The sequence below is a fragment of the Aedes albopictus genome, chromosome 1 (genome assembly GCF_035046485.1).
Source record: "Aedes albopictus strain Foshan chromosome 1, AalbF5, whole genome shotgun sequence".
Classification (NCBI taxonomy): Eukaryota; Metazoa; Arthropoda; class Insecta; order Diptera; family Culicidae; genus Aedes; species Aedes albopictus.
The window spans coordinates 65,489,256-65,512,586 of NC_085136.1; the positions used below are offsets into that span (position 1 = coordinate 65,489,256).

The following is a 23,331-nucleotide window of genomic DNA, read 5'->3' on the forward strand; positions in this document are numbered from 1 at the left end:
GCATACCTATTTTGTATTTATATTCTCCACTGAAGTGTGATATAAAGAAGCATGGCTTCGACGACGCCTTCTTGGATCCAAACGAGAGCCAAAGTGAGAAGCGAGGTGGTCGTCATCGTCACAGAGTGTTGATTGTTTTCCAGCGCGTCGTCATCCACTCACCCACTCAACCAATAATTGTGTTGTCCTCTCTATTCACTGTGTAAAACACAAGTGCCTGTCTCTGTACCTATCCTATCGATGTTCACATTCCTTCCCTCGTCGACCCTTTGCGCTTTTCATAACCTCCTTCAGCTACCTCCTAAAATGTCATCCAATCAAATTACCTGCACTCTTGGATCGACTGGTGCGTTGCTATCGTGTTCCAGCGACGACATGGCCTGCTGCTTAGTGTTCCGCTTCGGAAGGGTTGATTTTATTATTGCTCACAGGTTGGCCTGCTACGACGACGATTGCTATTGCTGCGGGACGACTAGATATAGATATTTCTGCGACTGACTGACTGACGGCCTTTTTGCGTTATTTTTGGACGCTCGACGGTCGACCGTCGTCGTAGTCATCCATCCAAGCAAACCACCACCTTTCTCTAGTGCTTTCCTGTGGGGTGCTGCTGCTGCTGTTGTTCCATTATGATGACCCCACTTTCAAAAGAGGAAAGTGAAGTCCCGATTAATTGGCAGGAAATGTGAACCTCCCGTCCTTCCCGGACGGACCCGGGGCTGGGTGGGGGTTGTGAAAACTTTTTCCAATACTTCTCCGGTTGCACTTTTCACGCTTTTTTCACCTTCACTTTTGAGGGCGACCGCGCCGCGAGTGAAAAATTTTCTGCACTTTTACTTAACAACGAATCGCGACCGAATTTCGGGCAAGGGTTGCTTCGATCGATTGCCTCGACTAACTGGCAAACAACTCTGTTGGAAATTGAAACACTTTTTGAAGTGAATCGAAGGAAACTTAATGACCAATTCAAGGAAGGAAAGAATTTTAGAAGGTGGACTTCCGAATCGAATCCACTACACAATTCTCGGGGAATCGAGCCCGTAAAAAGTCAGCTTTTGCCAGCTGCGAGGCAGAAACGAGAATGCGCTCAGTGCTCCCTCTAGAAAGCTTCTCCGGCCTCTAACCTTCTCATTTTTCCGAATATAATCTGTGCCATCGTCGTTCGGTGACACAGAGAAGCGAACGTAGCACTAACGGAATTGCCATCGTAGATGAGACTTTTATGTTATTATTTTTGTTATTTTTTTCTCTACACTTTTTGTTTTATTTACCTCCATTTTGTTTCTTTTGTTTTATTTGTTTTCTTTGTTATCTTTATTCTCTTTAATCCCTTTAATCTCTTTATTATCTTTGCTTTTTTGTTTTTCTTTTAAATTTATTTTCTATACTCTCTATTGTATCGTTGTTCGCTTTGCTTTCTTTTCGCTCTCTTTACACTCTGCTTTCTCCTTACTCTATTCGCTCTCTTCATTCTCTTTACTCTTTTCACTCTCTTTGCTTTCTTTACTCTCTTGGCTATCTTTACTTTCTTTGCTCTCTTTGCTCTTTTTGCTCTTATTACTGTCTTTGCTTTCTCTGCTCTATTTGCTTTCTTCACTTTCTATGCTCTAGTTGTTCTCTTTGCTACCTTTGCTCACTTTACTCTTTTTGCTCTCTATTACTCTTTTTACAATCTGTTTTCTTTCTTTACTCTCTTTACTTTCTTCGTTCTTTTAACTCTTTTTACTCTCTTTGCCTTCCTTACACTCTTTGTTTTCTTTACTCTCATAAATCTCTTCGCTCTTTTTACTTTCTTTGCTCTTTTACTCTCTTTACTGCCTTTGCTTCCTTTGCTCTATTTGCGTCTTTACTCTCTTAACATTCTTTGCTATTTTTACTCTCTTTACTATCTTTGCTCACTTTACTCTTTTTGCTCTATATTCTCTGTTTACACTCTCTTTTCTTTTTACTTTCTTCGCTCTCTTCGTTCTCTTTACTCTTTTTATTTTCTTTTCCTTTTTTGTTCTCTTTTCTTTCTTTACTCCTTTGCTCTTGTTGCTCTCTTTACCCTCTCTACACTCTATTTTCTCCGAACTCTCTTCGCTTTCTTCGTTCTCTACACTTTTTTCTCTCGTTGCCTTTTAATAAATTTTGCTCTCTCTCTCTGCTTTCTTTGCTCTTTTTGCTCTTTTGACTCTCTTTACTGTCTTTGCTTTCTTTGCTCTATTTGCTTTATTTAATTTCTATGCTCTCGTTGTTCTCTTTGCTATCTTTGCTCACTTTATTCTTTTCGCTCTTTTCATGCTGGTTTCTTTCTTTACTCTCTTTGCTCTCTTCTTGCTTTTTATCGTCTAGTTTGAACGACACCTCATGCAAACCAACGGGGTTCATTTTTAAATTTGAACTTCTAGTAACCCTGTGGGCATCAAAAAACACACTGATGGTAACCCTTTTTGCTGTTTTGTTTTGATTCTGCGTTCCGTTTCACCCCATTCCATGAGCGGAATGACGTTTGAATCATTTTCAATTTGAACAATGTGCAGATTAGAGGGGGTCAAACTAAAAAGTGTTCGGATTAGAGGAGGTCAAACTAACGGGGGTAGACGGTACTCTCTTTACTGTCTCTGCTTTCTCTGCTCTATCTGCTTTCTTCACTCTCTATGCTCTCATTGTTCTCTCGGCTCACTTTATTCATTTTGCTCTTTTTACAATCTGTTGTCTTTCTTTACTCTCTTCGTTCTTTTAACTCTTATTACTCTCTTTGCCTTCTTTGTTTTCTTTACTCTCATATTGCGATTTTTGTTTCGACTTAGACTTTGATGCGATAAATTTCGTCGTACTCATATTTCGCTTTCGATTTCGCTGTCAATCTAAGTCGCAGGGTTTTTGCAACTCGCCCGATAATGTGACAGTTTTTGCCGGCCGTCTCAATGTTTACCATTTAGGTCTTTTGTTCTCGGTCCACCAGCTGATCATGTTTACACAACAAAACCAGCTGGATCACCGATGTTTACGTTCATCCTTATTGTTCTCGGCTACCAGCTGTTTATGTTTTCATAACAAAATCAGCTGGTTTCGCCTGAATCGGGGAAAGGAGGCGAAAATGTGTCATAAATGTTAGGTTAGTACTATATTAGGGCGAGTTCAATTTCGTCGCCAAAGTCTGATTATTCGTAAAAAATACAATAACTCTCTTCGCTCTTTTTACTCTCTTTACTGTCTTTTCTTCCTTTACTCTTTTTGCTCTCATTGTGCTTTTTGCTTTCTGTGCTCACTTTAATCTTTTTGCTCTTTTTACTCTCTTTACACTCTGTTTTCTTTCTTTACTCTTTAAGCTATCTTCGTTATTTTTACTCTCTTTACTATCTTTGCTTCCTTTGCTCTATTTGTTTCCTTGCTCTCCTCGTTCTTCTTGTTTTCTTTGTTCTCCTGCTTCTTCCGGTTCCCATGTTTTTCTTGTTCTACTTCTTTTCTTTAAGAGATGAACCAGCGTAGAGCTGAAAATTTCTATTATTAAATCTATCTATATATATAAAAATGTAGTGGCATACGTGGGACCGCGCATAACTCGCGAATGGAACGATGGATTTAGGTCATCTTTGTTTTGTTCTGTTAGTTTTCACCCAAGGAAGGTTTATGAGCCGAAAACATATAGAAATACAGTGACCCCACAATTTATGAATCGGCAAAAATGACCACAGTTTATGGATCACTCATTTGATCAACATGGTGATTCATAAATAGTGTACAAAATTAAGGTGATTCATCGGTGTGGGGTCACTGTATCAAGATTTTTGAAAATTGATGTTTGATACATTTTGAACGGGGGTTTGAACTTGAAACTTGGATTTGGAACGTCAAAAAACGCAGTAGGCAAGACAAAGTTTGCCGGGTACAGCTAGTAATAATAATAAAAATAATACTCTTCTTCTTCTCTTTGTTTTCACCATTTTTCTTGTTCTACTTGTGCTCCTAGTTCTCCTGATTCTCCTGATTCTCTCGGTTCTACCTGTTCTCCTTGTTCTACTAATTCTACTTGTTCTCCTCGTTCTCCTTGTTCTACTTGTTATTCTTGTTCTCCTGGTTTTCCTGTTGTTTTCGGTTCTCCTGGTTTTCCTGGTTCTTTCGGATCTTCTGGTTCTCCTTGTTCATCTTGTTCACCTGAATTTCCTTGTTCTTCTTGTTCTTCTCATTCTCCTTGTTCTCCTTGCTATCCATGTTGTCTTTGCTTTCGTTGTTGTCCTGGTTCTGCTTATTCTTCTTGATTTACTTGTTCTCCTGGTTTTCTCGGTTCTTGCAGCTTTTCTGATTCTACTTGTTCTACAACCTTGCTCACCTTGGTCTCCTTGTTCTGCTTATTCTACCTATTCTTCTTTTTCACCTTGTTCTCCTTGTTCTCCTCGTTCTCCTTGCCCTCTCTGTACTCTTCCTACTCCTTATTCTTTCTGTTCTCCTCCTTCTCCTTGTTCTCCTGGTTCTCCTAGTTATCATTTTCCTCCTTGCTAATCCTGCTCTCCTTGTTCTTCTAGTTCTTCTTGTTGTTTTGTTCTAATAGTTCTCCTTGTTCTCCTTGTTCTCCTTGGTCTCCATGTTCTCCTTGTTCTCCTTATTCTCTTTGTTCTCCGTGTTTCATCCTTGTTCTCTTTGTTCTTCTTGTTCTCTTTGTTCTTCATAGTTCTCCTTGTTCTCCCAGTTCTCCTTGGTCTCCATGTTCTCCTTGTTCTCTATGCTCTCTTTGTTCTTTGTTCTCCGTGTTTTATCGTTGCTCTGCTGGATCTCCTAGTTCTCTTTGCTCTCTCTGTTCTTCTTGTTCAATTTGTTCTCCTGGTTCTTCCGGTTTCTATGTTCTTCTTGTTCTACTTCTTATCTTTAATAGATGAACCAGCCTAGGGTTGAAAATCTCTATAATTAAGTAATAATAATAAAAATAATACTCTTCTTGTTCTCTTTGTTTTCCTCGTTGTCCTTGTTCTACATGTTTTCCTAGTTCTCCTGGTTCTCCTGATTCTCTCGGTTCTACCTGTTCACCTTGTTCTCTTCGTTCTCCTTTTTCTCCTTGTTCTCCCTGTTCTACTTGTTATTCTTGTTCTTATGGTTTTCATGTTTTTTTTCGGTTCTCCTTGTTCTCCGGGTTTTTCGGATCTTTGGTTCTCCTTGTTCACGTTGCTCACCTGGTTTCCCTTGTTCTTCTAGTTCTCCTTGTTCTCCTTGCTCTCCATGTTGCTCTTGCTTTTCTTGTTCCCCTGGTACCGCTTGTTCTCCTGGTTTTCCTGGTACTCGGATCATCTGGTTCTCCTTGTTCACCTTGCTCACCTGATTCTCCTTGTTCTTCTTGTTCTTCTCGTTCTCCTTGTTTTCCTTGCTCTCCATGTTGTCCTTGCTTTCGTTGTTCTCCTGGTTTTGCTCGTTCTCCTTGATCTTCTTGTTCTCCTAGATCTCCTTGTTCTCCTGGTTTTCCCGGTTCTTCCTGCTCTTCTGATTCTCCTGGTTCTTCTTGTTCTATCTGTTCACCTTGCTCATCTGGGTCTCCTTGTTCTCCTTATTCTACCTGTTCTTCCTTTCACCTTATTCTCCTTGTTTTGCTCGTTCTCCTTGCCCTCCTTGTTCTCTTTGAACTCTTCCTACTCCTTATTCTCCCTGTTCTCCTCCTTCTCCTTGTCCTCCTAGTTCTTCTTGTTTTTCTTGTTATAATAGTTCTCCTTATTCTCCTTGTTCTCCATGTTCTCCTTGTTCTCCTTGTTCATCTTGTTTTCTTCGTTCTCCTTATTTTCTTTGTTCTCCGTGTTTTATCCTTGTTCTGCTGGCTCTCCTAGTTCTTCTTTCTCTTTGTTCTCCTTGTTCTCTTGTTCTCCTGGTTCTACCGGTTCCTATGTTCTTCTTATTATACTTCTCTTTAAGAGATGAACCAGCCTTGGGCTAAAAATCTCTATATTAAAATAATAATAACAATAAAAATAATACTCTTCTTGTTCTACTTGATCTCCTAGTTCTCCTGATTCTCTCTGTTCTACCTGTTCTCCTTGTTCTACTTGTTCTCTTCGTTCTCCTTGTTCTCCTTGTTCATCCTGTTCTACTTATTATTCTTGTCCTTATGGTTTTCCTGTTTTTTTTCGGTTCTCCTTGTTCTCCTGATTTTCCTGGTTCTGCTCTTCTGGTTCTCCAGGTTCTTCTTGTTCTATCTATTCACCTTGCTCACCTCGGTCTCCTTGTTCTCCTTATTCTACCTGTTCTTCTTTTTCACCTTGTTCTCTTTGTTCTCCTCGTTCTCCTTGCCCTCCTTGTTCTCTTTGCTTTCTTCCTACTTCTTATTCTTCCTGTTCTCCTAGTTATCCTTTTTCTCCTTGCTAATCCTGCTCTCCTTGTTTTCCTGGTTCTCCTTGTTTTCCTGGTTCTCCTTGTTTTTCTTGTTCTAATAGTTCTCCTTGTTCTCCTAGTTCTCCTAGTTCTCCTTGTTCTCCTTATTCTCTTCGTCTCCATGTTTTATCCTTGTTCTCCTTATTAACCTTGCCTATTATCTCCTTCTTCTCTTTGTTCTTCTCGTTCTTCTTATCCTCCATGTTCTATGTGTTCTTTTCATGTTTTGTTCTCTTTTTTTGGTATTTTTTTTACCTTTTTTTCTGTTTGTTGTTTGTTTTCATTTTGTAATGACCTCATAACTTCGATACGCATGCAACGTTTTCTTGTGTGTTTAACGTTTTAAACTAGCGTCTTCTGCTGGATTTGTTTCACGTCCACGTGTGGAAATAAAATTCTAACCGTGATTCCAACAATCACACCCGCTTGTCTGTGGTTCAATTCTAATGGTTGGGGGTGGCGCATGCGCGTATCCCCATCATCTCTGAACTAAACAGCGTAGGTATGTGTTGTATGGTGCGGAGAGGGATGTTTGTGGACATTACATCATTCGGCTTGGTGTGCTGATCCATCGTCCGTTGACGCTACTTGCTACTTGCTCCGGTCCGCTCCGCTTGGTTTTAGAATCATCATCGTAGATCTGTGTTTATTTACTTTGATGAAGGCTATGGCGTGGTGGAGGCGGCGGCGGCGGCGTTGTTTGACACGCGTCTGTCTCGTCAAACAGAGTAGGCCTTGATTGGAAGATTATACTCGAAATGATCGCAGCAAGCCGAATTGCTGCTATGCTAATCTAGGATTGGGATACTCCAGCCTTGTCATACGAAGCCTGTACATAGTTCTATATCTTGTGAACAACAAAGCTTGCTGGACTTAGAGCAAGGTCGTTATCAGTTTATCAAATCGTCAGTGCATTGGAGGTGTACCAGTGCGAGACTGCGAGGTATGAAATCGGGAGAGACTCTCAATATCGTGTCACTCTTTATACACGCTAAGAACCGTGCAACAAAAGTATTCCTCATGGACTTGTGTAGCATACTGTTGTCAGTTTTGATTTAGCAACCCAATTTGGCTATCCCCAGACAACCAGTAATCGCATAAGGGTACGCATCACATCGTATAAAATACTATTTTATGTTACTGTCGCATACTTGTACGGCTAAGGGACAATTTTCAATATGGCCATGTATCTGGTAAAGTCGTATAAGAATACAAACCAACCTATACAAACTGTTACTCCATCGCATTTAATGATATTCTAATGTTTATTTGCAATGTACATAACTTATTCGCAAAAGTGTGCGGGCAAACTCTAAAACTTCACTTGGTACTTTCTTTTATGTTAGTTAAGCTCGTCAGTTCTGGAGCAACATTTGAAAAGGGCCCAAGAGGTCTTGTGTCTTTTTTCTAAAACGCTCCGTAGGGCATAACAGCAGCCCGCCCACGCAAATGAACACCGTTATCCGAAAGATCGACGTTTGCTCTATCTGATAACGTTCTTAGTTTTTGTGAATAAGCTGAGGGGGGCTCAGGAGCGACGTGTGAAGTCATTGTTCACCAATGCTTGTATGCCCTTTTCAAATGTTGCTCCAGAGTTTAGTCGCATTTAGTGCAAAAATGAACTCGTGAAAGCGTACATACAAACTCGTATAAGCGGGAATCGCTTGGGTCATTATAATGCGATTGAATGTGTGAACTGCTGTTTGACTGCGGCTGCTGTGCCCCGCCAATGCACATATAGCACCTCACGTTTTGTATGCATAAGGCGTTTTTGCTGTATCTTATGCGATGTACGTTTGCTGTTTCTTACAGCTAAACAAGGGCTAAAACTTCATTATTAGCATTAGCATTAAGCAAGTCGCACAAATTCGTAGGTGGTACAGTCCCACAACACTGTTATGAGAATTGCCTCCTTTCCGTCCGTTACCAAAGCACGGACATTTTTGGGACTAATCACTGACTGTTAGGCAAGGTTGACGTAATCTTCCAAAGGTCGGAAACTGTCCTGGCCACGTCCTTGCTACAGTTGAGGTATGGGAAAGAAGATGAGTTGCATACTTAAGAAAGGTCACAGCTAATCGCGTTCGGTAATTTTTACCGAAATCTCAACCGCTGAGCGTTCGGTAATGGATTTTTAACGAAATTCGGTAAACATTTAACAAATTTCGGTAAAATGTTATCGTTTATCTGTCAAACTCTAACGAACTTCTGTAAAAGTTGCTACCTTTACCGATTTTTTCCTGTACAACAAACTTAACGGTTGAGATTTCGGTAAAACATTACCGAAGTCGGTGATTTTTTCTGACTGTGTATGTTGAGACTTCTACGTTCTTTCAGGTCTAGCTGTCGCGGAAATTTGAGTGTTGTTAGTGAAAGGGTTAAGTCCTAAGGATATTCTATTGTGTCTCCTGGACATCTAGCAGCAATATCACCTACAATTACACGGAAGTCACGCGAGAATGACCGGCACCCCGATGGGAATAAGCCAAATTTTGTTTTTCTTTGGACTTGTCTATCCCAGAGAGTTTGTTATTACAACTTCTCTGGTCTATTCGACTGGCTAAGACCATGGGTTGGTCCATCTCGCCTCCGTTGTCGTTTTGGTGTTTTCTGATGCTCCATTGTGTTCGGTTGTCTGCTAATATATCCGGGTTTAGAGCTCAGATCCTGGGCCCAGATGTGTATTTGGTTCACTTTCAGGAAGTGCACAACTTGCTTCAATTCTTCTTCGAAACTCTCCAGTAGTATTGTTTCAAGGGGCTTCATATACTCAAGAGCTGGGTGTTCGACTCTTGACTGATTATATCGTGGGCAGTCGTACAGTGTGTGCTTCAGGTCTTCAGTTGTTTCACACCACATGGCTTTCCTTTCCTTGGTTAAACAGTAGTGTCCGGTTCTGATTCTGCTGAGGGTTTTGTTTTCATCCGGGTTCAGTAGAAGGTTTTTGCTTCATATCTTTCTGTAAGGTCGCTCTTGAATTTGGAAACTCCATTTTCCCTTATCATTTGACAGTCTTTGGTACTTTCTCGTCCACTAGTCCCAAATTCCTTGCTTGCTCACGGCTAGCGCATCACTCATGGGGATTGTGTTGAAGAATGTTTGAGGAAGTCTAGTTTGGTTCACGCCTCTTGGTCAGCCTTCTCGTTTCCTTGGATACCTATGTGGCTTGGAATCCACTGGATCCGGATGTTGTTTACACGCATTCCGTAGAACTCTTTGTAGACTTCCGCAATCACGCAATTTTCTTCAAAGGATTTCTCGTTAAGCAACAAATCGCAGGCACTCCTGAAGTCCGTGAGTATCACTGCCTTCGTGTAGCCCTTGCTTTTGATAAGTTGCACTGCTTTAAGGATACCAAGGAGTTCGGCGTTCGTAATGTGCATTGCTTTGTAGGATTGCTTGTTGTAGTATTGCTTGTAGGTGGTGTTCATAGCGTCCTTGAACAGCGTTTTCCAGATTTTAGCGTTTGCGTTGTCCTTCTTCGGTTGGTTTTTTATTAGTATTGTTTTGACGACACTATCGAACTCCACTCTTTCGAAATACCGCGTTCGCACCAGGAATAGCATTTCCCGATTCGACGGGTGGACCTGATATATCGGTTACCTAGGATTCTTCAATTCTAAGGACCGCACAAAACTACTTGCCGATACCAGCCTAACTGGTCTTGGAGCAGTTTTGTTGCAGGAAGATTGTGCACGGTAAAAAATCTGCACTCTGATATGAACAGATTGACACTTGAATTCGCACTACTGTCCAAACAGTTTGTTGTCATCTAAATCATCTAATTACTTTCATGCCCAAAACAACCATAACCAAATCAACAGTGTGGCATACCAGTTTAGCATCCTATGCGCAGAGATGCGAATCGTCAGCATTCGCGCATCATCGAACACCGCGGCCCAACCGCGACAACAATATTCGCGCTCCATCAGACATCGCGACGTCGCGACGCGCACGCCGTCGGTCGTCTGCGACACGAAGACTCGAGTCGGTCGGCCAGGAGAGACCGCGCCGCCGACGATCGCCCTCTTTCGCATCGCAGCAACCGGGCGGCAAGCACGTGTCATCCAAAACAGGCTGAAGGCAATTTTGCGGCAATCGGCCGAAACTGTAGTGCGGAAATTTACATTGGTGATCCTGCCAGGTTTGCTGCTTAAAGTTTTAAGAGCAAATAAATTGTGAAGGCGGAAAACATATTCCAATATAAACTAAATGGTAAGCATATTTGGTGGAAGTGATTTGTTTTCATACTGGCAAAGTAATGCTATTTGATTGTGCAATGATGCTGAAGAGCAAGAGAGGTTATGAGTGCTGATTAAAAAAAAAATGGAAAAATCCACACATGGACTTGTGTGAGGATCCGGCGCGATTGGACTTCCGCCGGGGGAAAATGGAAAAATCCACACATGGACTTGTGTGAGGATCCGGCGCGATTGGACTTCCGCCGGGGGGAAGTGAAAAGAAGCACACATGGACTTGTGTGAGGATCCGGCGCGATTGGACTTCCGCCGGGGGAAAATGGAAAAATCCACACATGGACTTGTGTGAGGATCCGGCGCGATTGGAGTTCCGCCGGGGGAAGTGAAAAGAACCACACATGGACTTGTGTGAGGATCCGGCGCGATTGGACTTCCGCCGGGGGAAAATGGAAAAATCCACACATGAACTTGTGTGAGGATCCGGCGCGATTGGAGTTCCGCCGGGGGGAAGTGAAAAGAACTACACATGGACATGTGTGAGGATCCGCCCCGATTGGACTTCCGCCGGGGGAAAATGGAAAAATCCACACATGGACTTGTGTGAGGATCCGGCGCGATTGGACTTCCGCCGGGGGAAAATGGAAAAATCCACACATGGACTTGTGTGAGGATCCGGCGCGATTGGACTTCCGCCGGGGGAAAATGGAAAAATCCACACATGAACTTGTGTGAGGATCCGGCGCGATTGGAGTTCCGCCGGGGGGAAGTGAAAAGAACTACACATGGACATGTGTGAGGATCCGGCGCGATTGGACTTCCGCCTGGGGAAAATGGAAAAATCCACACATGAACTTGTGTGAGGATCCGGCGCGATTGGACTTCCGCCGGGGGGAAATGTAAAAATCCACACATGAACTTGTGTGAGGATCCGGCGCGATTGGAGTTCCGCCGGGGGAAGTGAAAAGAACCACACATGGACTTGTGTGAGGATCCGGCGCTATTGGAGTTCCGCCGGGGGGAAGTGAAAAGAACCACACATGAACTTGTGTGAGTATCCGGCGCGATTGGACTTCCGCCGGGGGAAAATGCAAAAAAAAAAAAATCAACCATGAACTTGTGTGAGGATCCGGCGAGATTGAAGTACCGCCGAGGGGAAGTGAAAAGAACCACAAATGGACTTGTGTGAGAATCTGGCGCGATTGGAGTCCGCCGGGGGAAAATGGAAAAAGCCACAAACGAACAGCGACATCGGAGTGTGAAGATCCGTACGAGATTGAAGTATCGTCGGTAAATTTAAAAAAAATCCAGACGTTATGCACGTGGTTGTGCTTTTGATTGAGTGCTCGTATTGAAGTGCATCTTATGCATGTGTGTTACCGTCAGAAGATACAGATCGAAGCTCGAGAAGTGGCAGCTCAATGTTCATAAATCCGCATACATGGGCTCGTGTGCGCAATTTCAGACTACCGGCGATATTGTAAGGGAATTCATTTCTTGATTTTAACGAGAAGCAACACGTGATGCTCACGTGTATTCATGTTCGTACGACTTGCGACAACTACAGCAAATAGTGCTTGTTGCGATTCCTTAGAAAGAAACCCAGCGGACGTGTTTATGCGTCCGCCTTTGTGGTGTACTGATAGCCTCGGATGTGCTTGGAGAGTCACCGAAATAAGAAGTATCCCGGATTAAGAAACTATGGAAAATATAGAAGTTACTGTACAATTTTTATAGATTCGAAAATCCCGGAGTTGTTTGAACAGCATTGAACGCTTCTTTCACAAGTTGAACGTGTCCTATAATGTTGAAATTCATGCATAAAAACAAGAAATTTGAAAAACCGTCGTGCAGGTAGCGACATTAGTAATTTTGGCGTATTGTGAGTGCCCCAGACGACTCGATTCGCGCTGCAGGTGGAGGAAAATTTCTGTTAAACGAAAAATACTCAACTGGTCCACCAGATGTTTCATGTTGTGGTTTCTAGGGGTTGTAATCATGAGGTGCTATTGCGGACCGATTGGACAACCGTTTGAATGAGAACGATTTCGCTTAGAAAAGATTTCATGTCAATTTAGTATTCTCGGGCGAGTTTTGTTTCACGATGAAAGGTACATTTCGTAGAAAAAAACATCAAGAAAATGTAACATACCAAATGTAGTAGCAACCAGACATAAAACTAGTATATGAACCAACATATAAAGTCTTTAACACATCATTCATTACGTCTAAGTTTGCATTTTTTGAAAGATTTTCAATGGGAAATCTGTCAAACTACTGCCACGCAAAGGCATACGTACCATTATATGGAGCTTTTAAGACATGCACCGCATTTAGATTGCCAAAACATGTTCAGTAACATTTTTTTAATAAAAGGCAATGTTGAAAACAATCGTCAGAATAATTATGTTTCACACAAAACCGTGCATGGAATAATGACATATTTAAGGATTCTCAAATAAATGCTTTGATCGCATTAATAAATACTCCTTTTCAATTTAAAACTGTAAATGTCCTCCAAGAATACAAAGTTGGAGAGAAGCAGTCGTTCCAGTGAGAACGTAATACTTATGACACACATGTGATGCAGGAATCACTGTAAATTTGCGCTTGAAATGAGTGCCACACTGATAATTCTCTCCGTTCAAGTCAGTCTTGTTAGAATTTTCTTGACAGTGAGTACCGTTGTACGTGTATCACACTCGTATCACATGTCTGTCCGGGGTATAAAGCCACAAAGAAAAAGAAGAAGAATAACCATGACAGCAACTAGAGAGATCACAAAGCTAAATTAAAAGCTATGGTTCGTGAGGACAAGCGAAGGCGGAAGAAGCATCCTGAGTAACGTTATGATTGAATGTTAATATAGAGTGAAGGAAGAGTCGATATTCAACCCACATAGTAATGCAGTAATGGAAGAGTATAATGAAAACATGGTGGTCATTTATGCATTTGGTCAAACCATAGGCGTCTCTAAATGACGAGATGTGGTTCCAACCATGCGAACGGACCCTTCCGGTGTTCTGTAAGTGAGAAACAAGTGCAGGTTTATTCAAAAAACGTACAGGACCTCGAAGAAGCAAATTTTAACAACTAAGAAGTAATTTTTTTGAATATATTAACTGGCACACGACTCTTACGATCATGAGATCGTCTGAGATTCTGGCAACGAAATGTTTCTGTTATCGGCTGTTATTGGTATCTGTGTTTCAGCAAATCAATAGGTTGACGAAATAATATTCCAGACGCATATGAAGGCTGTATACAATATGTAGCTGGGAGATGTTAACCTTTTTTTGTGTGTTTTTTTGTCGAGAGGAGAAGGAAGATGTGGCATACCAGTTTAGCATCCTATGCGCAGAGATGCGAATCGTCAGCATTCGCGCATCATTGAACACCGCGGCCCAACCGCGACAACAATATTCGCGCTCCATCAGACATCGCGACGTCGCGACGCGCACGCCGTCGGTCGTCTGCGACACGAAGACTCGAGTCGGTCGGCCAGGAGAGACCGCGCCGCCGACGATCGCCCTCTTTCGCATCGCAGCAACCGGGCGGCAAGCACGTGTCATCCAAAACAGGCTGAAGGCAATTTTGCGGCAATCGGCCGAAACTGTAGTGCGGAAATTTACAAACAGTTTTTCTCTTTGGATTGTATTGCTTCGTACATTAGTGCAAATCGAAGTGATTTTCAGTTAATTTCTTCGGTGGGTTTGTTTTGGTTCTCAAATCAAAACTGACAGCATTGCGATTTAAAAGGAAAAGAATTTTTTAATCATGTTGGTTGGACGTTGAATAGTAACTATTAAGGAATTTTTCCATTGCATCCAGCGTTCAGAATTTTTACCGTGTGTGCAAGCAAAGCTCTCACAGATATTGAAAGAAAATATTTTCAGACGGAAAGGGAAGCGTTACCCCTAGTTTGGAGTGTGGAGAAATTCGAGCTATGTAGCGCTATGTATATCTCCAAGGGATTAAGCTTGTTAACTGACTGTAAGGCATTAGCGTTTGTGTTTAGCCCGAGGTCTCGTCCACGCGCACGTATATATACCACATGTGGTTTCAGAGGGATGGTGTTTGAATGTGTTTCAAGACGATTCAGGAGTTTTTCATAGGAGTGTCAAGGAATTACAAGGTGTTGAAAGTAGTTTCCGGAGGTTTCAGAAGGGATGTCCAATGTCTCATCCCTTACCTAGAAATCCTCTACATAGAGATGAGCGGAAGTTACATACGTCGATTCGGCAACGCTGTTTGTTTTGTTTACAACAGCTGCCAACAGTTGCTGCAAAGCTAGATGTTCAAACTTTGTGCGTGACTTCGTTGTGGTTCAAGTTGTTTTGTTAACATTTTCTAATTATGGTAGAATTTTTTTTTTCAAAATTTTGTTGAAATAGCGGAGCAATCGAAGAAACTGAAATTCATTGCAAAAGTGTTACGCTAATCATATCGGCAGAAGTAAAGCAAGAAGCACCAATGGAAATTTTTCGACAAGTGCAGCTACAAAAGTGTCGTCATAAGCATGAGCTTTTGAAAGCAGAATTAATATTTTTTTTATCTTTTTACTAAATATACATATGCCACCAATATCTCGATATTAAAAAAAAATAATTTTAATTTATTTAGTTCCGATTGCAATACCGCTCAAACGACGCCTTCCTACAAACGATAAGCATGTTCATTTGGCTCACACTTTGACAGTTCTCTCTGCACGATTGGCTCACAATGGCCGCCTCCGCAGATCTCTATAATGTAGGATTACTACCCTTACCCTAGATTTAAGTTTTTGAAATTCTTACCCCTTGATAATTTTGGCCCTTCTGGCAACACTGTATGTGTTTATGTTAATGTTTTGAAGAAGACAACAACAACATTATGTTTGTAAAATTTAGTGATTCCGTAACCGCCATACTGTAAATATATCGTCCTTTCGTAAAAGTATCGCGGCTGTGTATTTCTCGTTTATTTCCATCCTTCTGAGACCGGTACGTGTGTGTCCGCCTGCGCTCGAGTGAACTCTACCTGCCAACAGTTTCAGGGAGCTTTTAAGAAGGTTTCAAAGCGCGCCAAGGCGTTTCAAAACGTTCACAAAGGGTTTCAAGGCTTTTCAATGCATTTCAGGTGGTTCCAGATGGTTTCGAAACGCTCCAGAAACCATCTGAAAACATCTGATATTCCCCTGAAGCTCTCTGGAGTACTCCTAACCAGTCTCGTAAACATTCGACACTTTTTACTACCTTCATTTTGTTGCCGCAGTCGGGTGTCAGCTTGCTTTGATACACACGTGCGCTACTGTTACCTCTTACACACAACACTAGCGGTAGAACGAAGATCAATAAACATAAGGACAAACGTCTTGACATCCTTTTTAACAGTGCATTAAAACTTCAAACGCACAAATCTCAAGAAGCAAGCTTCACACAACAAAGCATTTTATTATTCTGTTCTTGCTCACTTGTACTAAGCTTAAAATAAGAAGATCAGGTGCGCTGGTTTTGTTTACGAAGCGATTTGTGCCCTCGAAATCGCGAGTAGGTGCCAAAGTCGGCCATTGTGGCGGCCATTTTGGGATTCTAACAAGTCTGTCCATAAGAAAGGGCCAAATCAATGTCGTCTGACTCGATGACATTTTTCTAATTCAAGGGTTTCGCATAGATTTCAACGAATTCTGATCATTATTGTTAATATTAAATAATTCTTGCTTGTTGAAGCGAACACGGCACACATACCGTATACCCCCGTTGGTTTGACCGCATCTAATCTGAAAACTTTTTATTTGACTCCCACTGATCTGCACGTCGTTCAAACTAAAAATGGTTCAAACGTCATTCTGCTCATGGAACGGGGTGAAACGGAACGCATAATCAAAACAAAACATCGAAAAGGGTTACCATCAGTGGTTTTTCGATGTCCACAGGGTTACTAAAAGCTCAAATAAAAAAACAACCCCGCTGGTTTGCATGAGGTGTCGTTCAAACCAACGGGGGTAGACGGCATGGCCAAAACAGCTCACATTATGGTAGAAGACAAGAATAACAAAACCCAAACCGTGACCACGCTATCGTGATCAAGTGCATTCGTAGTTTGATTGCTTGTGTTGCGAATGTCGAAGACAAAGGGAGCCGAATATCGACGAGAAGGTGAAAAAGACTGTGATCTCTAACAAGACTGCTCCTAACACGCCCAAGCAAACCCCAAAAAACCAACTAAAACATCTCTGAATCATCATGAAACGTCCTTGATATACCCTGTAACCTGCAACCTCCAAACACGCCGCTGAAACTCCCGACAGTACCCCTAAAGCCCCTGAAATTCCCTGGAACGCCCCTGAAATCTTTGGAAAACCCCTGGAAAGCCTCTGAAACGGCATGGAATGCTCATGAGCCCCTAGGAATCCGTCCGAGAATTTCCACAGAAATTCATTCCATTGATTCTAGAGCAAATTCTGCCAGGAGTTTTGTCACCCTCAGCATGGTCATGCTGAATACCCGTGCACTTACTGCTTCGGCTAAATGGGCCCTTTTCAATTTACCCAATCAATAGTTTCTATAGGATTTCCCTCAAGAGCTTCACTGAGAATTTTCCCATTAGTTTCTACGGATTCCTACTTCGATTCTTCTGTTAAGATTTCTTTGAGTAATCGGCTCTACCCCATTTGGTATAATGCCATTTGGCATAAAGGCCGTTTGCCATAACGGCTATTTGACATAATGCCGTTTGGCATAATATGAAGAACAGCATTCTTGCTAAGAATGTGCATAATCCTTGTTATACCAAATTACCATTATGCTAAATGGCTTTTATGAAGACTGAGTGCGCAGTCCAGTGGTGAACTAAATGTGCAATATTTTGCAGTTTTTTCAAGAGGTTCCTTCTAAGATTCCTCCTAAAATCGGGCACGTTCGGTGTAGTACTAGATTTGTAGTAATGAGCTGAATTTTAATATAGTGAGAAGGTCAATCCTCAATGAAATGGTGCAAAAAGGTGGGTATTATGATTCCTTGCCTAATTTGATGCTGTTTGAGCAAAACTTTGGATAACTATGTTGTTTATGTTGCAAGAAATGGAGAAAACAACAACACTGTTGCCCAAAATTTTGCTCAAACAGCATCAAATTAGGCAAGGAATCATAATATACCCACGCTTTTTGCACCATTTCATTGCAGAAACGGAGAATTGACCTTCTCACCATACAAATTTCAGCTCATTACTACAAATCTAGTACTTCACCGATCTGTCCTATTTCTTCAAGCCTTTTTTTTTCTGAGCTTCATGTTGTTTGAAATCCCTCAATTTTCTTTTGGAGTTGCTGGAGTTGCTTCTCAAGTTTCTTTTAAAACTTTTACAGAAGTTCCTTTTCGAAATTCCTTTAAGAATACCTTATGTAATTCATCAAGATGTTTCTTAAGAAATTCTTCCTGGTTTCCATCAATTTACTGCGCGAATTCTTTCAAGATTTTTTTTTTAATTCAGGAAGGAGATCCTCCTGTGAATCCCCCAGAAGTTTTCTCTGGGATTCCTCCAAAAGCTGATTTAGGACTCCAGGTGCTTCATCTAAAAAAAAATCTACCAGAAGTTCTTTGTGACAATTGTTTATGAATAATTAAACTTTATATTTAAAGTTTTTTTGTTTCGTACATCGTAAGAGTATTTTTTTTTTGTTCTAATTCAACATGATGGCCCACAGTGCAGGTGAATTCACCTCGCTACAATTACATGAGACGTGAGAGAGCATTAATGAATGGTCGAGCTGCCACTCGCATAAAAACCACCCACTCTTCTCACTGATTCAGTGGGAGGAAAAGGAGGAAAACAAACCTGTACTGTCAGCTGATCCTGCATCAGGGTGCTTTAAATTTGTTTTGAATTTAGTGTTTCTTTACCATCGACTCCGAAGGGTGGTGTCTTACATCCTTTTAGATATTCGACGCGTTCCCACTCCACTTGTGTTACTGAGGACATCACGTAGGTAGAGTCTACCATAAAAGTTTGACCTAAATTGTGCTGGACACGGAAGGTCATAAATTTCCATCTTCGATCAATTTTCCAGAATCTTCATTTCAACTACAGACAGTGCCATGGATCCCTGTGTGGACGAAGCGAAAATCGTTAAGGAAACGCTTCATGCTGGCACAAAGGTGGTCTCGTTCCGGGACGGAACCCGCATAAAGTTCCACTTTCAGACGCGCAAACTGGACGGGACCGTGCTGGATGACAGCCGCGAAATGGCCAAACCCATGGAGCTGGTCCTGGGCAAAAAGTTCAAACTGGACGTGTGGGAGGTGTGCCTGCAGAAGATGGCCCTGCACGAGGTGGCCAAGTTCCGGTGTGATAAGTCCCTCCTGCAGCAGTACCCGTTTGTTTCGAAGACTATTCGGGATTCGATGAAACCGTCGGACCAGCGGAAGCACTGCTGTGGGATGACCCTCCAGAACGAGGGCATCGGGTATAAGGATTTGGACGAGCTGTTTGGGTGTCCACAGGATTTAGAGTTTGTACTGGAGGTGCTGTCGATCGAGGATCCGGAGGAATATCAGAAGGAATCGTGGCAGCTGAGCGATGAGGAAAAGCTGGATCAGGTCAAGAAGCTGCGGGAGAAGGGGAACGAGTGTTATTTAAGGAAGGATTATGCGGGCGCGACGGAGGCGTACTCGTACGCTGCGGGGTTGATAGAGCAGCTGATGTTGAAGTAGGTATGACACTCGAGTTTGAATGTTATTACAGTATTTATATTGACATTTCAGAGAAAAACCCAACGACACGGAATGGCTGGAGTTGGCCAAACTGAAGGTTCCGCTCCTTCTCAACTACTCGCAGTGTAAGCTGCTGGACAAGGATTACTACGCCGTTATCGAGCACTGCAGCGAAGTGCTGGACAAGTATGACAAGGACAACGTGAAGGCACTGTTCCGGAGGGCGAAGGCCCACGTCGGAGCGTGGAATCCGGATAAGGCCAAAGCTGATTTTGAAAGGGTGGCTGAACTAGATCAAGCCCTAGCTGGGGCGGTTAGTAAAGAGCTGAAAAATCTTCAGGAACTGATACGACTGAAGGACGTGGAGGATAAACTTCGGTTTCAGAAGTTGTTCTGAGACGGGGGACGATTTTGTGCTTGTTGTAGGTATAACTTTCTGTTGTAGATTGTAACTAGGTGGACGAACGCTGTCGAGCAGTATTGTGTGTGCTTGTGACTTTATGGGAACGTACGCAATCATTTTTATAACTCTGATGTAGTCAATTTCACTTTATGAATGTAAAGCCATACTTCCATAGTTTCAATGTGAAAGAACAAGTCCTTGGTAGTCAGCCCCGTATCTTTCGGTGTGATATTAGAAATTTGTTGGGTTCCGATTCTCTAACTCTAACTCTAACTGAGAATGGACACTCGCTTGTTGCACTTCATTACAACGCTCACTTCTAACTAGTATGTCGTATTCATGAATCGATGTTTATCATGAGACCGTGCATACGGTTGCATCGTTGGTACAATACTCCAAGCGATTCTCTTCCAATAACATCGGTTGGAAATTCTCCAGGCTTGTTGTTTCCACGATTTTTGCAGTGATATCTTTCTGAGAAAGTTGTTGTAACTTTTCCAGGAGTTTTTTCTCGAAATAACTTCTACGAAGTTCCTGTAAGGAATTCCTGGAGAAATATCGGAAGGATTCCGGCCGAAATCTTAAAAGAAACTCCGATAAAAACTGTTGGTGAAATCTTGAGAAGAAGTTGGGAAAATCCTGAAAAAAGCTGGGACACGTCTGAAAAAAACCTGAGAGTTGGGGAAATACTGCAAGGATCCAAGAGAAATCCCTGGAAAGAGTTCTGCAGAAATTTCGCCTAAAGTTCTGGAAGAAACGGTCGAAAAACAATCCACTAAGTGGGATTCCTGATAGGAAGGAACCCAGCGAGAAACTCTGGAAGCACAATTCCTTCAATCATAGGTTCTTCGGGAGCTTCTTTCAGAAATTTCTCGAAGGATTAATTTAGAAAATTATATTCACCGATTTCTGTAAATATGATTCCATCGATTTCTTTGGAAAATTTTCCATAAAATTTTTCATAAATGCCTTCAGCGATTCCTTTAGAAAGTATTTCATGAAATCTTTAAGAAATTATACAAGGTCCTTTTGAGATTTATCTAAGAATTCTTTTAGCTCTAGCAAGATGTTGAGGTCAATATGACCCAGACAAGTGCGATAAACGTGCACTACTCCATCGTGGTGTTTAAAACCTAACACCTTAGAAGGGTTTAGTATTATCTCAATGATTCATTTAGAAAGTCCATAGAATTATTCATGAGTTCCTCTGAAGTTGCCTGAAGATTCATCCAGAAACTAGGATTTTTTTTATAAATCCTACCATGGATTGCATCCGAAATAGATTAGAAAATCCTCCAGATTTCTTTAAGAAAACCATCCATGGATTCCTGCAGAAAGTTTGTTAGAGTTTTATGGGTTGCTTTCGGACATTGCTCCAAGGTTTTTTTTTTTCAGAAATCTCTCCTTTTAGAAAATTCTTCCAGCGTTTTTTTTTTAATGTTTTCATTGAAGAGATTTTTTAGCCCTAGGCTTGTTCATCTCTAGACCCACGCTTTACTTTCTTTCCGAAGGACAAACTCACATTTGGCGAGTTTGTCGGGTGTTGGACTCGATCTCAGGTTCTCGACGTGATAATCACGTGGTTTAACCATCACCCCAGGTCCGCTCCAGCGATTTTTTTTTGTTATTAAATATTATTTATTATTTTTAACTTCCTTCAAAAAGAGGGAAAGGCCCTGCTTTTTTTATAAAATAAAAAGAACTGAATTTCTTTCGAAAATTTGCAAAGGATTTATTTAGAACATCTTCCAAAGTTTCCTACAAAAACTCTTTTCGGGATTCCTCTAGGTAATCCTTAAGGTATTTCTTAAGATAATCTTTCAGGGATCCATTCGCGAAAGTTTCATCTGGTTCCAGTGGTTCCTTTAGTAATTTCTCCAGAGATTCTCCTAGAAAAACTTCTATGGATAGCTTCTACACTAAGGATATCTTCAGAAATCAATTCAGGAAATTATTTCAAGAATTCTTCCTGGCAATCTTTATGAATTTTCTTCAGAGCTTCCACTGGCAGACATACCGAAGCCACGTCCTAAAATTTCAAAAGCATATATCTGGAGAACCAAAATGGTTGGCACTGAAAAGTTGATCAATTCAGTCGACCAACTGTTGAATGTTAGACGCGAGATTCGTCACCTTCAGATGTGCCTTTAGGAATTTCTTCAGAAAATCCTCCAAGAATTCGTTTAGGAAGTTTTCTATGGATGCTTTCTGAAACTTCTCCTGGATTACGTTAGAAATTTTATGCGATTGTCTTTTTGAATACCCTTCTGGTGGAATCAGAAGTTTCTCCACGGATTCCTTCAGAATTTTCTCCAGGCATCCAGAAATATTGAACTTCTTTGTTTCGGAGATTGTCAGACCTGGGCTGGTTAACCACCGTCATCACCGCATTAAGACGTTCTTTCAGGAAAAAAAATCGTTGGTTTCTTTAGGAATTTGTACAGGTACACCAACTCCTCCAGATATTTTCATGGGAACTTGCAAGATTTTTTTAGATATTTTTTTGGGCATTCTTTTGGGATTTCTTCCATCGGTTCCTTCAGAAATTCAGATTTTTTTATGGAATGCTCCTTCATGAGCTTCTCTGTATATTCCCTCAGGGTTCTTTTCAGGAGATCCTCCAGTGATTCTCTCCGGTGTTTCTTCAGAAATTCCTCCAGTCTTATAAGAATATACTAGAATAATAAAATATTCTAGAAATTCCTTAAGAGAGTTTCCCAGTAGATCCTCAGATTCTATTCATCCAGAGGGATGCATTATAAATGTCTGTGAATATTGCGTAACTCACCGGAACAATCCGTTCCCAGCCATCTTAGCAAACTACAGTAGAATCACTTGTACGGTGAGTCCCGTCAAGCCAACTTACTCCGCTAAAGCTCCCCTCCTCAATGAGGCAGCATCTCACTGACAACGTCGGCATGATTCTTGCTGTGTCTGATGCTTGCTATAGGGGAAAGGCAGGCAAGAGGAATGACACTATCGTTGTTCACATCCCATAACTTCTCTTGGAATATATTCAACCTTTCATCTGGAATTCTTTCAGATTTTTTTTTTCCAGAGACTCTTTAGGAATCTTTTCAAATCTTTCAGAAGCTCTTTCAGAAATCACTTCTTGGCGTTTATCCAGGAATGTCTCAAGAAACTCTTCTTGTAATAACTGCAGAGCTTTTTCTTGTTTTCCAAGCATTGCTTCAGAATTTCGTTAAAAAATCGATTTTTTAGAAATTCCTTTTTAAAAACATTTAACGATTCATCCTGATTTGAATTAACACTTTTCTGCTTATTTTATTTTCTGTCAAAAATCCGCTAGGAAAATTGCTTAGGGTAGTTTATTCCACTAATACCTTTGAGATATTTTGCATGAAATTCTTTCAAGAATTCCTCTTGAAGTATCTCGAGGAGTTCTTCTGGAGCTTGTTTCCGATCATCCTCCAGGAGTACCTTCAGATTTTTTTAAGATCTATTCAAGAACTCCTCCAGTCAACACATGCCCAGGTGACAGGTTTTTCAGTTCAAATGCAGTTTACCGTGCCGTACAGTTTTCATCAGAATGGTGTAGCAGAAAGAATAATCGTACGCTGTCGGAGAAGGCGAGATTGATGCTTCAAGATGCTGGAATATCAAAATCAATGCGGAACGAAGCTGTACAGACTGCTGCATACAAGTTAAACCGACATCCGACGTCGGCGCATTAAGAAAAGAAGACTCC

The 23,331-nt window shown here is 41.5% G+C and overlaps 1 protein-coding gene and 1 pseudogene across 3 annotated transcripts; one reads left to right on the forward strand and one right to left on the reverse strand.

Annotated features, from left to right (window-relative positions):
• Nucleotides 1–8,865: 8,865 nt before the first annotated feature.
• LOC134288512 (uncharacterized) lies at nt 8,866–9,899 on the reverse strand (annotated as a pseudogene).
• An 8,466-nt stretch (nt 9,900–18,365) lies between these two features.
• Nucleotides 18,366–19,788, forward strand: LOC134285051 (AH receptor-interacting protein). 3 transcript variants are annotated; one of them, XM_062845027.1, is made up of 3 exons: nt 18,366–18,495; nt 18,577–19,215; nt 19,271–19,788. In XM_062845027.1, exons 2-3 carry the CDS (start codon nt 18,605–18,607, stop codon nt 19,614–19,616), a joined length of 957 nt encoding a protein of 318 aa, XP_062701011.1. In that variant the 5' UTR covers nt 18,366–18,495; nt 18,577–18,604; the 3' UTR covers nt 19,617–19,788. The 3 variants fall into 3 exon arrangements, with proteins under 3 accessions (XP_062701011.1, XP_062701022.1, XP_062701025.1); XM_062845038.1 differs by having other exon boundaries at nt 18,366–18,491; XM_062845041.1 differs by having other exon boundaries at nt 18,367–18,491; nt 18,597–19,215.
• The last annotated feature ends 3,543 nt before the right edge of the window (nt 19,789–23,331 follow it).